At 40.5% G+C, this 15,076-nt stretch overlaps 2 protein-coding genes across 2 annotated transcripts; one reads left to right on the top strand and one right to left on the bottom strand.

Moving 5' to 3' along the window:
* Window positions 1–3,770: 3,770 nt before the first annotated feature.
* h2az2a (H2A.Z variant histone 2a) lies at window positions 3,771–6,563 on the bottom strand. The gene is made up of 5 exons (XM_010736547.3): window positions 6,416–6,563; window positions 5,326–5,403; window positions 5,118–5,231; window positions 4,867–4,996; window positions 3,771–4,705 (listed from the first exon to the last, which is right to left on the bottom strand). The coding sequence occupies exons 1-5, from the start codon at window positions 6,416–6,418 to the stop codon at window positions 4,644–4,646; spliced, it is 387 nt and encodes a 128-aa protein (XP_010734849.1). The 5' UTR covers window positions 6,419–6,563; the 3' UTR covers window positions 3,771–4,643.
* Window positions 6,564–7,170: 607 nt separating this feature from the next.
* On the top strand, window positions 7,171–10,570 carry purba (purine-rich element binding protein Ba). Its single transcript, XM_027277380.1, has one exon. The coding sequence runs from the start codon at window positions 7,233–7,235 to the stop codon at window positions 8,169–8,171; it is 939 nt and encodes a 312-aa protein (XP_027133181.1). The 5' UTR covers window positions 7,171–7,232; the 3' UTR covers window positions 8,172–10,570.
* The last annotated feature ends 4,506 nt before the right edge of the window (window positions 10,571–15,076 follow it).

Here is a 15,076-nt window from a genome sequence, read left to right as displayed (position 1 = left end):
TCTTAATTCTTCACAAAGAAATATGACCTGGATGACTGAAACCTTCAAAGACTTCTATGAAGGCCGATAGATCTTTTCATCAGGATGCACAAAAGGATCTATAGTAGCAGGTCAACAAAACTGCAAACGCATTAATTCATTAAAGGTTGAATTATAACTCTTGTTAGGGCATCCACCAATAGAAACTATAATTAAACCAATCTGGTTTATAAATTAAGACGTTGTCACTGTTTTGTGTGTTACATTTCAGGCATCTCCTGTTCACTGCAGAAGAGAATGGGAGCTGAAGGCTGACCTCCAGCTGTCACCCTCCCACTGTCCTCGAGAGAAAACTGTAAAGACGGAGGGAGACAGAGATGTAGAAATAAACAAATGATTCTCAGTCTTTGAAGATGTGAGACAGCTGTGTCTTTCATGTGTTCCCACAGAGGATCGCACTCATGTGGACAATACATCTGATGTCACATTCGATCAGGGAAATCTTAACTTCCTGTGTTGGGTGTTGGATGGGTTCTTTAGTTGGCAGCAGTTTCATAACCAACTTTTCAGAGTTATTTTTACTGTCAGCTTTATTTTAGAAGATGTGATGATCTGGTAAAGGGGTACATCTGCAGGATTATTATGTTCTACTTTCGTGCCAGCATGCCACTGAGATGTGTGGTTATATTACTCAGCCAGGATGGGTATCGCTGCTTTTGTTGAGAGAGTAGCCACATGAGCAGCTCTAAGGATGGTCAATTAGTCAGCTTACCACACTGGTGCAGACTAAAATATCTCAACAACTATTGGATAGATCAATTTTGTAAAGATTCTCCTCATTGAAACTTACTGACTTTTCCTGTAACAGAGACTAACGTTGGTGGGTTTTGAGGGAAGTGATCCCCTGACTTTCATAGAGAACCATAATCAGGTCAAATTTTTAATTAGCCATACTTTGGTTTATGACAAAATATCTGTAAAACTAGTGACATTTCCATCAACCAACACATAGGTAAACATGTCAACATGGTCTGCGTGAGCATATTAGCATGCATTAGCACGTTGGCATTTATCTTAGAGCACTGTGCCTCAATACACCCTTGTGGAGCCACCAGCTTGGTAACAGGTTCTTGCTTCTAGAACAACCCTATCACATTTTCTGAGAAAAGATCTACCTGACAGTGAATGCGGATGCACAAATATAGCAAAGCAGCAACTCAGATTTACGTCACTGTGTCCCTCTGGTTAAATCTTTAAATTACGTCCATTTGTTGCTGATACTTTCACGAAACTTTAATATTAAATCAGACTCAGATCTGAGTAAATAAAAGTGGGATTTGGACGTTGGTGGAAGTATTGCTGCCTTGCAAAGGTCAATCCTGTTAGTGTCATAACAAGATCCTCGCTGTCAGTGTTGGGCTGTGAGACACCACGCAGAAAACAGCATGTTTTATCATTTCAGGGTCATTAACCCTCTGAGTCAGACATGAGTAAACCAAACTTCAGAAGTTTTCTTTTTTGAATAAACCAGCTTTCTGTTCCTGGCACCCTCAGAGCTGCTTGTTCTTCTGCAGTCTTATTGCTGAATCTCTTCCACATCATTTGTAGCTCATATAATAAAGAGATTTTCTGACACTTAAGCCAGTGGGAACTGCAAAGGAAATAATGAGATGAGATACAAAGGAGATACTAACTATAGTCAAACTCTTTTATGTTTTTCTCAGGGAACAAAGGTAATTAGGCTTCTCATAGGTGATGGTAATAATATAGAATCGCTATGAGAATGAGGTTGTACAAAAGCTATCAGAAGAGTTTACATTTGCCTGTAGCCTATTAGGAGTGGTTCAACATTTCAAGAAATATGGTCACTTTCTTGCCAAGAGTTAAATGAGAAGATCGATACCACTTTGGTGCCTGCTTGATGAACATGAAGCTTAGCTTAGTTTAGCATGAACACTGGAAACAGATGGAAACATGTATCTTGGCTCTGCCCAAAGGCAAAGAAAATCAGCCTAACAAGTTTCTTTAAATCTACTTGAAAAAGTTACTGCACCCAGCAAAGAAATTCAGCACAGATAGCTCTTTCCACTTGTTTCAAGTTCTGGCTGCTGGTTGCAGCTTCATATTTACTGTATATGAGAATGGGATCAAGCTTTTCATCTAACGCAGAGCAATAAAGATACATGTTCAAATGGATTCCCTTAATTTAATTTATTGTATCTCTAGATATGGTGTTATTCCAAGCAAACAAAAACAATCAAATTTAAATATTATATCATATTCTAGTTAGAGAGTTTTACCCTGGTTGAGGGGTCTTCAACTAAAAGCATGAAAACACATGCATTTGGAAGATAGTATAATGTTTGCCATTTGCTGTGTCTGCATGAGTCCTGGTTGTAGTCCACAAATATCGTCTGAAATATAACTCATATGAACTCCTACCATTTGGAGAGGATGTAACGTTAACTAAAATGTCTAAAAAGTCTTTCAAGGTTGAAATGTTTCCACAAACAGTTGAAGGCATCAACAACAGCACCAACGCCCTTCAGAAAAAATCACTAGTGACGCAAATGTAGAAAAAGGAATAAGCAAACTGAGTAAACACAACCCACATATTTCAGCACTGAATAGCAGAGATTGGAAATATATATAATATATCACAAGACTGTCACAACAAACAGCTGGACTGTCCTTGTTCCTGTTGGTAAAGCTGCTGTAGGACATCGTGGGAATGCGTAAGTTGTTCATCTTGAATGCAGTCAAAGTTTTATGGGGCGTTTTCTATACAGTTTGGTGTCACATCCTGGTGTAGCTGTAGATCACATGAGGTCTGTTCATCATCAAAGACAACATCGCCCAGGGCGCAAATGTGGCCAGGACCGGCGCTGAGTATAGTATAAAAGTCTACAGCATTCTGGTCTGCCTGTGTGAGATACTGTATACTTATAATTTTTAAAAAAGTGTATTGAAACAGTGATAGGATAGATGTCTAGTTTTCAATGAGTATGGTTGTTTCCATATTATTTATCATTCATCACAACCAGCTTCCCATCACAAACACAAGATTAACACGTTCACAGCCTCATTTTAAATCCTAATCATGGCCATCACATTGTTTAATGCCACACAAACATTTTTATGAGATAATATGACCATAAAATGTTTGCATCTTCGACTGTACCTTCTGTCAGTAAATTAATGCATTCTCTAGCCTCACTGGAGTGTTGGGAGTAGCAGATACAGAATACAAACTGTATGTGGACATCATTACATTACATTGTAGTAGTTTGACAAGTATATTTTACATCAATCTTATTTCTGTGTTGTATTCCATTTGCAGAAATGTTTTCCTGTTTATTTAAAAAAAAAAAAAATCGGTATAGTTATGTTTGCATAATTTTATGTATTTATGATGCAGATCTGCCTAGTACTGTATTGGTCATTCAGGAGAGGTAGATGTTATAGTGAATGTCAGTGGCTCCCTCTCCTGGCAGATTGTAAAAGTGCAGGACAAATCATGTCGCTAAATTTGATTTGTCAAACGACTACATTGAGTTATGATCTCTGTTGTAAAACTGAATGTTACTCTGAAACCTGCTTAGTACAGCCATTTTAAACTGTTAAATCACCTTCTCTTGCTGTTTTAATTCTGCAAATACTGAGAATAACAGATTTGAAAAAAATAACTGCACTGTTCATGTATTGGACATTTGAAGAATCTTACATGTAAGATTTAGAAATTGCATAACTCAAAAATAATTTCAAGTAATGCCTTCCAACCAAGCCAAAGACATCATGCAATGGGTCTTTATTCAAAGATAAAATATGAAGTCATTTCCCTGAACACAGCTTTTATAAAATACTTATTTGAAAAGATTTAATAGACTTATGGTCAGGACATTTAATTTTGTCCCCAACTATAAGAACAGTGCACTAATACGGTTCAATCTGCCAGATCTTCAGCCCACTTTCTCCAGATATCAGGGTACCAACTATGTAGTACTGATATGTAGTTGACAGTAGGCTCCACAGTGAAGCAAAGACTGCAGGATCACTGTCACCCGATCACAGCAGTGGAGGATCACATTTATATTTATGACATGTTTGAACTGCTGTAAACAAACAAAACACTGTATCAGAAAGTTGTGATAAGTGGTTTTCAATGATTTGGAAAAAAAAAAACTTTTAATACAACACTATCTTTGTGCAGTTCAAAGTATTAAAAATTCAAATAGGGAAAAAAAAGCACCATCTCACATTTAGCTCTCCTCCCAAAAAACTCCTTAAAAACTTGTATTATAGTAAATATTGTAACTTCAAGAAAATAACCACAAAACAAGTTTTTTTTTTTATATAAAAAATGGTTTTAACAATCTTTTCGGTATAAAACATTACAGAGTCCTAGCCCAATCAAACAAATTCTGTCACCATTTGAAATAATCATAAACTCCCCAGTCAAACGTTCTACAATAACATACAAAGGGTTTTTTTTGTCGTTAAGGGGTTTTCTGATTTTTTTTTTTCTAGTTATGGGAAAATATTACAACACAAAACCTAACAATCACTCCTTTTTTTGCTATAATATTAATAAAAAAAAAAAGAACAAATGTGAACTCCTGGTCCGAACAAAGCCCAAGCCTCGAAATTTCTGGTCATGGTGACATCTATGCAGTCTTCTGCTGGCCCTTCTTCCCAATGAGGGATTTGTGGATGTGGGGAATGACACCTGAAAACAAAACAAAAACCATTGGTGAGATTCAAAGTTTTGTGTAAAAGCAGCTGTGATCTGCAGAAAAATACTTCTACAGAACGTCTGAGTGCAGAATTAGAAGAGCACAAAGACAAGTATTGACACACACAAAAAAAATTGGAGAATAACATGCTTACCTCCTCCAGCAATTGTTGCCTTGATAAGGGAGTCCAACTCCTCGTCACCACGGATGGCCAGCTGCAAGTGACGGGGAGTGATACGCTTCACCTTCAAGTCTTTGGAGGCATTACCTGCCAACTCTAGTACCTGAGAACAAAAATGACCACAGGCAGACATTAAAGCTAACGGCACCAGTTCCCAGTCGTCGCAGGAAGCAAACGAGTGCAGCAGTCGATCACAAAACATACACAAATGGGTGGAGACTTACTTCAGCGGTGAGGTACTCAAGAATAGCAGCACTGTACACAGCTGCTGTGGCTCCTACACGACCATGGCTGGTTGTACGAGTCTTCAAGTGCCTGTGGATACGACCCACTGGGAACTGGCAGGAAACAGACACAAGACGGTGATTTGAGTAAGACAAAAAAAAATATTAAAAAATCACATATGACTGTTATGAACATTGAAAGATTTACCTGCAGCCCAGCCCTCTGGGAGCGTGAAACTGCTTTCGCCTTGGCTTTGCCACTGTCTTTTCCTGCCTTGCCACCAGCCTGCACAGGAAACAACAGAAAGCATGAAATCATACAAGAGGGGCAACACTGAGGCAGAAATGTGTGAAGACAAACAAACAAAAACAAAAACAGCAGCAACTCAAATAGGCAAAAGGAGCTCACAAAACGAAAAAAATAAAGCATGAAGTGATTACATTACGAAAATAAACAACAAAATGAAGAAAGTCAGCGCTAGATGAAACTAATTAGCACAGCAGCGGGTAACGGTGGACACACGATTTAACTATTATCGCTTTCCCGCCAATCAGAAATTAAACACATGCACCCAGAGCGGCAACAATAACGGCTGCCAGCAATTGCGAGCATAAAGCACAGATGTAGCACTATGAGTTTGGAGAAAACTAACACAATCCCCATTGTGACAAAAACACTGAGAAGCTGTCAGCGGGCAGCTGCCACTGACCCCGCGACGGACACAAAACAGACGCGGCGCTTTAAGACAGCCAGCCTTTGACTTCTCATTCACTAAATTCAACAGGGGAAGAGAGAAAGGGGAAAAAAAGTTTGCTTCAGAGCCACCTAGGCGCACACAGATACCACACGGACACTTTTACTCCATCCTGCTTGTTTACAGACTCGTAAGGAAAGTCTATCAGATAACCAACCGTTAGGCTAATGAAGTAGCCAAACTTAGCTTCCTAGTGGTTGCTAACCAACCTCTCGGAGACTTCGCCGAGTAAAAAAAATAAATAAATACTTTTAAGACTCAGAGTTCATACTTCTAATAAAGTACTGCGTTTCTGCAAAAGACGAAGTATCCGTGGAAAAACACACACGGCAGCAAACGTGCTACCTTCAATGAAAGAGCAACAAAGTCCGACTTCTCGCGCTAACGTTAATGCTAACGCGTTAGCTGACAGTTAGCACGCCTTCTGCTCGGATTTCCTCACTTCAAATTTAAAACAGCACTTTCTACACTTCACGGTTAATTACCGCACAGATGTACAGACAGCACCGGGCATGCATTGAACATTAGCCGGAGCGCACGTACCATTTTTCCGCCTCGTTATTTGATTGCAGAAGTGAGCAGATAGCAAACAATTCCCAGCTCCCGAAAGCAAAGAAACAATAAAGCCTTTCGGAAATCTTTTGCATGAGACCCCTCGTGGGAGTCCCGGAGAGCCAATCAGAGCGTGCGTTGTTTCTTCGAATCTCTGCCTCGACCAATCGCCGGACGTTTTACACAACGCTCACCCATCCCCCACCATAAGCTCATCGTGCCTTTGCGCACGAAACCAACAAGTAGGCGGGACTGTGTGTGTGTGTGTGTGTGTGTGTGTGTGTGTGTGTGTGTGTGCATGCGTGCATGTGTGTGTGTGTGTGTGTGTGTGTGTGTGTGTGTGTGTGTGTGCGCAGTGTCCTTCCAGGGGCATCCATCCCAAAAATGTACAAAATACATAATCAGGAGGCTGTAGTTGGAATTATCTCCTGAAATCCAGTGCAAGCACACCATAACTTATTCACATATGTGCTGACTGCATCAGGACACTGGTTGTGGCAACGTTACATCTACCCAAGGACAAACTATCCGCTGTGGATATTCGTTAAGCCCGAGTTAAATACCGACATGGAGCGCTGGTGTGGATTGTAAATACAGTATGTGCTCGAGTGTCACGGTGAGAGGCAGGACGGCTGGCCAATGGAGACGCACGTCCTCTATCTGATGTTGTGATTGGCAGCGGGACCGGCCAACCGGAGCTCAGCAGGCAGCGTCCGGTTTCCTCTGCGAGGCTCTGTGCGAGCACGGGGAGGAGGAGGGGGGAGCGGGGGTCAAAGATACGCAGAGAAACGGGCTGCTGGTGGCGAAGATGGCGGATGGGGACAGTGGCAGTGAGCGCGGTGGCAGCAGCGGCGGCGGTGGCGGAGGGGGAGGAGGAGGCGGCGGCGGCGGCGGCGGGTTTCAGCATTACCAGCGGGACTCGGAGACCCAGGAGCTGGCCTCGAAGCGGCTGGACATTCAGAACAAACGCTTCTATCTTGACGTGAAGCAGAACGCCAAAGGCCGGTTCATCAAAATTGCCGAGGTCGGCGCCGGGGGCTCGAAAAGTCGACTGACCCTCTCTATGTCAGTCGCGGCGGAGTTCCGCGACTACCTGGGGGATTTCATAGAGCACTACGCCCAGCTTGGGCCTAGCACCCCGGAGCAGATCGCTCAATCTTCCGGTGGGGATGATACCGGGCCTAGACGGGCCTTGAAGAGCGAGTTCCTGGTGCGCGAGAACCGAAAATACTACCTCGATCTAAAGGAGAACCAGCGGGGTCGGTTTCTCCGGATCCGGCAGACCGTCAACCGAGGCCCCGGTTTCGGAGTCGGAGTGGGTGGCATCCCCGGGGCTGGCCTACAGGCCGGACAAACCATCGCACTCCCGGCCCAGGGCTTAATAGAGTTCCGTGACGCCTTGGCTAAGTTGATAGACGACTACGGGGGAGACGAGGAGGAGCTGGCCGGCGGCGGAGGGGCCGGGGGCTACAGCGAGCTTCCGGAGGGCACCTCTATCATGGTGGACTCCAAGCGGTTCTTCTTTGACGTGGGATCCAACAAGTACGGAGTTTTCTTGCGGGTGAGCGAAGTGAAGCCCAGTTACAGAAACTCTATAACAATCCCCTTCAAGGCGTGGAGCAAGTTCGGGGGAGCGTTCAGCCGCTATGCCGAGGAAATGAAAGAGATCCAGGAGAGGCACCGGGATAAGATGTACGAGAGGAGAGCCGGAGAGGAGTCTGAGGGCGACGACGTGGACGACGATTGATGGAGAGGTGGCTACTTGTGATGGATTTGACAACGTGATGCAAAGCCTGGCGAGAAACAGAGAAACAGAGAGAGAGGAGCGACTATTCTGTGCATGACGAATCGAACTTTAAAATGCTAAAACAACGGATTAAAAAAAAAAAAAGTATATTTGACTGAGAAATTACTGTCTATATAAAGTTTAGGTGGATGTTATAGCTAAATGAGTGCGGACTGCAGTAGTCAGCTCCTGTATGAGATCCCCCATTGATAAAAAAAAATATATATATATATATGCACTTCTATATATATATATATACATATATATATGCACTTCTATATATATATATACATATATATATGTATATTGATTGTCTGTTTGATGACTTCACACATGTAGCCCAGCAAATTAAGTTTGTGCTCAAGACACAACAGAACCGGTCCCACCTCCTGGTTGATATCCAATGGCAAGAGCTCACCTGGTGCTGACCTGTAGTCTGTGATGATGATAATGATAATAATAATAATAATAAGGAAGTGTGAAATGTGTGACATACTCATACCAGCAGGTGCATATAGTGGGAGTGAGACAGAGCGCCTGCATCACTCACCATGGCTGTGTGTGTGTGTTTTTGTCTAAAACGACCTGAAACGGACGGCTTGCCCAGACAGACCCACAACACCCAGTGCCACAGTCTCAGCTATAGGGTGCGTCCTTGGCATCGCAGGACATCCGCTCGGCCCAGCAAGGTGCCGTAAAGTGATCTGTTACAAGCACACGACTCATTTGGATTCTGTGGACAATCCAAATGAGTCAAAATGACCCCTCCTTCTCCTTCTTCTCCTCCTCCTCCTTCTCCTTATCCCTTCCTTCCCGCTCTCTCCCTCCTTTGCCATCCCTCAGGTGCTAACCTCCTGCTCCGATAGCTGAAATGTGGTGAGGCCTGCTCACACGTGGCTTCTTTTATTGTCTCAGGTCCAGCGAGTCCAATCCATATTTTTTTGGAGTATATCAGCATTACATGTGCCTGTGCATCGTTCTCAAGAGGTTCTGGGTGCACATCTGGTCAGCCAGTTGCTGCAGCTGAGACGTCTGTGGCAACTGATGATGTCTTATATGATGCAGGCCCATGTTTGACCCCTGTGACCTTTCTATCAAAGGGACTCGTTGAGCTCAGGCCTCCAGCACTGGTCACAATTCTTCAAGTTAAAGCTTAATATTGCCAGGCTTGAGTTACGGTCTCAAGGGTATTGACCTTGTTGGCTTATTTAGGGTGCGTCATTTGGATCCTTTAATCTTGAACTCAGACCATTAATGACTGAAGCAATGTTCAGTCTGATTGTAAGAAAGATTAGGTGCTTTTGGAAAACAAAACCCACAGTGGGGTGCTGTTCCTAAAAGGAAAGGAAAAAAAAAAGAAAAAGTATATACTGGAAGAGATTTACTTACTAAAAAGATCAAGTATAGATAGAATTATTTTTCAAAAGAGATATATTGAAATATGTCTTAGAAATATGAGACATTTATTAGATAATGCTACCTAAAGTGGCTTATTTAAAAACACTAAACTTGGATGCAATTGTCCAGGGTGATATTTCATACCTGCTTTTTTCCTAACATTTCTTTTATTCCTTAGAGGAAATTAAGAAGAGTACAACAAATTGATAACACAGTATGTTATAGCAATTTTTAGAAACAACTTCATTGAAGTAGTTTGTCAGCAAACACTCAGCACTCCAGTTCACTTTACATAGCAGAGTTGTCCCCTCGTTTCAGTCCGACTGTTTAACCATGTTTTGTCAGAAACTGGCTTTCCATCAGTTGCCATACGACGCAAATATAAACACCTGCAATCATCAACATTTTGTCTTTAGAGCTCCTTTTAGAAATACATTTCTTTTATTCTTTTTTTTTTTTTTTTGCATGCCTGCTCTTACGCGGAGCTGCCTTGTGTTCTTTTATTTTGCATATTCTGATTGCTGTATGATGGTATTTATCCATTTTTGAGAGCGGTTTCAAGTTTTCTTTCTTTAAATGGAAAAAAAAAAAGTTTAAAGTTTACTTCTCAGCCTAATAAAAGAAAAAAAAAAGCCACAAAGTTCTCATGCTTTGGGGAATGTCACTTTCATTGTCCCACTTCCTTTGGTGTGTAAACCTCTCGTTGAATTTTACTTTACCCACTTCAACACAACAAATGCAGAAATGCCATATGAAAAAAATAAACACCTGGGAGCAATAGTTTTTTTTTTCTTTTCTATTGATATAAATATACTATATATATAATATTACACATGAGATTGAACTACATCCTTCTTCCTGTACTGTGTTACGTGAAATGGCAGCTGTTTCAGTCGTGTGTTCTGCTGTAATATTCTACCAAGTTCCTTTCAATGAGAAATAAAAAAGGTTTTTGCTCAGGAGAGGTGTGGTCTTTTTAATCCTCCCATACTTCAGGGTGGAGATCACAACAAAGGTGTTAGGGATTTTTTTTCTCATTTCCTTTCAATAGCTTATTTACATCACTGATTAACCAGGAAGTTACTTTCTTAATTAACTGATGAATCATTTTGACCATTCACATTTGTTGTGAATTTTTGGAATTTTAAACAATATCCTGTACCAAATTTGTTGCAGATCCTGTCAATTGATTAGTAAGTTTATTGACATAGAAGCTCAGCTAGTTATCAGTATCTGTCTGATGCAAAGTAACTGTTTTAGTAGTTTTATTTTACAACAGGAGAGAGTTTATTGACTGGGTGTTTTCCCACTACCACAATTTCCATAATTCTTCACACATTTTTAAAGTTAATAAAATACAGTAAGCAAAAAGTGAGCTTCATATTCACACATTATTTAGTATCTAAAATTTTAGCTTTTGACTCCCTAGGATTGTTGGAAGCAATGGTGGAAGAAGTATCTTTTATACTATTAGATAGATAGTCTATTAGAAGCAGTTCCACTTAAGTAAAAGTGTTATTTAAAGTATCAAAAGTTAAAAACATGTTATGCATAAAAATGCATAATGTAAAGTTAAAATGAATTTTAACTAAACATAAAGTTGGCCAGTGTAGTTTAGTGGCTCTCAATTTAGGGGGTGAGAGGCTCTAAAAGGTCACCAGATAAATCTGAGGGGTCGTGAGATGATTCATGGGAGAGGGAGGAGGGAAAAACACAAAGTTCAGATATGCATATCAGTTTTCCCGTTTTCAACTTTGCTCTAAATTTTGCTGTTGCAATTTACACAAGCGCACTGTTTTCAGCGCTCTCCACGTCACTGAATTTGAAAAGGGAAGAACGAGTGTCTCCATCAAAGTGTTAGTGACAAAATGTTGTATCAGCGACATAAATGAGCATGTAAATGTAACATTCGTCATACATCCTACACTCTGGTGGAAGGTGTGTCAGTGAAATCACTTGCTGTAATCTTATTTTTGTTGGCCTGCTGTTACACATCATCACCCCTCCTAGACTGCTACATAAGACTACAAGTAAGATATATTTGTGGTGACAAACACACCTCACTGGTAAGGTCAAAAAGCTGCAGTATTATACATAGGCCAGTAGTTGTTTTGTCCCTGATAGTATTTATTCAGCATTGCAAATAAATGTTTGCTTATGAAATATATAGAAACGTTTGCATAAGTTTGCATAAGCAAACATGAGGGATACCTACTGGTAATAGACATTATCAGTTGTGAGGTAAGATGCCAAGTTTCTACAGTAGCCTAGAACAGAAAACTAAACACTGGCTCCAGATAGGGCCTTTCACATTTTATTATTATCATTATTATTCTTTTTTTTTTTTTTTGTGCACAATTCTCGACCACCTTAGTCTTTCATTAACACTTGACAGGAGATGGTGAGGCAGGTTGTAATAAGCAACTACACCACTAGATGCCACTAAATCCTGCTATATATATATACTGTATGTGCACAATATATTACTGAAATATTTTTACTGATGCACTAATATGTAAGCAGAATTTTGGTGGGGCTTTACCTACTATACACACTGTTCTACAACAAATCTGCATATTTTACATAGTTTGCATATAAAATCTGGATCTGAAAAGTGAGTACTGCATTGAGTAAAAAGTACTTCTGCAGTGTGTTGAAGTAGAAGTGTCTGAAGACTGTACATTTACTTCATTATATTCAACTGTTGAAAGAGGACGATAAAGGTAAAGTCTTAGTCCCACTCCAGTTTCATTTGATTTTGTCTGATCAAACAATTCAAAGCACGTCATTATCCAAATTTTATTTGTATACTGCATTTATTTATTTCAAAGCAACAGTTGTAAAGTGCTCCGCAGGAACAAATATATATATGTATATTTGTATATATATATATATATATATATATGTTATATATATATATAGAGAGAGAGAGAGATAAATATCACAGCCAAGCTATAGCTAACATACTAGCAAAGCATCAGCATCCCATTGGAGTTAGCTCTGTTTCTGTGTTGGGATCCCTGTCTGCTTCTCCAACCAAGGGCCACATTAACCACCGTCTGCTGTAGGTCATACAAAGCCCACTTAAAAAAAAACAAGAAATATCCCTTTAAACTAAATGGGGTCAACTAGAGGCCAGCGTATCTTTAAAGTGGCAAGTCAGCAGGGCAACATGTCAAATCACAGGTAGAGGAAGGATGATTGCCATGTTGAGTATGCCGTTTGGGTGAAAATCCTGCTAAAACAGAATAGACCTTTTTCACAACAGCCATTTTAACATCACATAGTAAGTAAACACAGGTGTTATCAGTAATACTGGTTAAGGTTCCTGCAGTTTTTCTTTTCTTTTTTTTTCTACAACCGGTAACACCAATTTCTCTTTACCGAGCTCATTCTTCAAAAAATCACACAGTCTATTTACAATGCACTAATACAACAAAAACACTTCACACATCTTTGGATTAACTGTACCAGAATGCTGACCTCTGTCTGCTACATACATAAATCTGTAGACACACTACGCCAGGCTGCATTTCACAATCTATCACCACTGCCTTTGAAGTCTTTTATTCATTTTTTTAATAGACTCAATATTCCATGACAACAAACTTTTTTTTAATGCTTTATCCCCGGTTCAACCAGTTAAAGTATTTTGTGATGTGGTTTTCAAAGTTTATAAGAAATGAGCGGATGTGAGTCATAGATTGATCAGAAACATTCACTTATTTTTATCTTCCATGTGCAGCTGTGCTTTCAAAAGGCCTTTGTTGAATATCCAGTTCCAAGAAGCAAATGAATGACCTTTAAAACTCATCTGCATGGTCTATCCTTGTAATAAAGCTACAATATAAATCAGTGAGCCAGTAGATGCAACATAGCTATAAAACATGATTCTCTCTGATGTGTTCCATCCTTTCCAAAGGGTTGTTTCTATGATGTTTCAGCACAGGGTGGGTACGTCCTGTGATTCACGATGTCCTGTAAAGATGATGCTTAATCGTCTACCCTGTATTGTACATTCATTTTCCCATACTTAGCCCCATGATTCCCCTGTACAAACACTCTTCCCTTATGTGCACATGCATGCAAACATTTATATTCAAATAAATGCGAAGCCGCTTCCATGCATTACATTCAGCCTCTGTGACCTTTCTGGGCATTGACTGATGAAAAATGAAGAGGCACAGCTCAGGAGAATATAACACCATGCTGAGCCAGACACCAGTGAAAGAGGGGATTATTTCACATGGCCTTTTTGTCCTGATGGCCCGCTCCAGAGACATGAACTACACTAAGCTGCCCAGCCATCAGCCTGCGCAGGCAAAGAGTGAGAGGTAGTGAATGTTATGAGGTCGTATGGTGTTGAACACAGCTGGTGCCAGCTGCTGCCTCACGTAACTCCACTCTTCCAGTCACACTCCTTCCTGCACATGAGTAATTTATAATAACGCAAGATATTTGTGTGTACAGAAGGAAAACTCTTTTATATTGGGAAACCAACACACATCATGATCATCATACTTAGTAAGAAAAGATTATAAAAGAGGTCAGAGGTCACAATTTTGTGGAGCACAAAAAAAAATCACAGTCAGATGTTTGTGATCATCAGTGAAGTCAGATCATTGGAATCTTGGTTCAGTGGCTTACAGGAAAAAAAACAGAAGCTGTGCCAAACTTGATCAGAGGCAGGAAATATTGCGTAAAAACTTTACTGTGCCAACCAGTAGTTAAAAACACCACCACTGTGGCTGTGAATTATCTTTTTTTTTTTTTAATGGTAATAGCGAACATGTGCAGAAATTTTCTTGAAGGCTTTAAAATCTGTGCAACAGATGACATCCCCTGTGGTTATACCCTGGATTCGGCTTAAGAAAAACATAGAAAGAATGCAGAAAGAATGAAGAAACATAGGCCGCACATACACACGGCTATGTCACATTCATGTCATAATGTAAAAGATTGTAAGCATTCATGAGTTTCAGAAGCCAGACCACACCTCAACCACGCCATTTCCAACAGTTCCTCCTAACCCACTGGTTCCCTTCGCTCTCGTATTCCACATACCTCTCCCGCCCACGCCATTTCTTTCACCTTTTTCCCCTCTCTTACTTGCTCTCCAAACCGAAGCTTCCCCACACTGCAGCACCAGACGAAGTAGTGAAGTACATGAGATCACGCTTCACTCTCAATCCTTCATTTTGTCAATAAATCATTTAAACGCATCTGGTTGATGGTGTGGACCATGCTAGTGAAATACCGAGGTGCTGGGAAAACTCATATCAGCAAGTTTGTTAGTCAAGGTAATTTAAATATAATACATATAGTCCTTAATTGCAAATGCACATTATTTTTCACCCTGAAGTGATTCATTGAACTGGGATATATTCCCACATGTTTATTTAGAGCACATAAAGGATAAGCAGAAGTGAGAGTGAGAACAGGAATTTGGTCAAAAGGACAGTGCTGAC

This window comes from Larimichthys crocea, chromosome III (genome assembly GCF_000972845.2).
Source record: "Larimichthys crocea isolate SSNF chromosome III, L_crocea_2.0, whole genome shotgun sequence".
NCBI classification, from domain to species: Eukaryota; Metazoa; Chordata; class Actinopteri; family Sciaenidae; genus Larimichthys; species Larimichthys crocea.
This window is presented reverse-complemented; position numbering and strand designations above follow the sequence as displayed.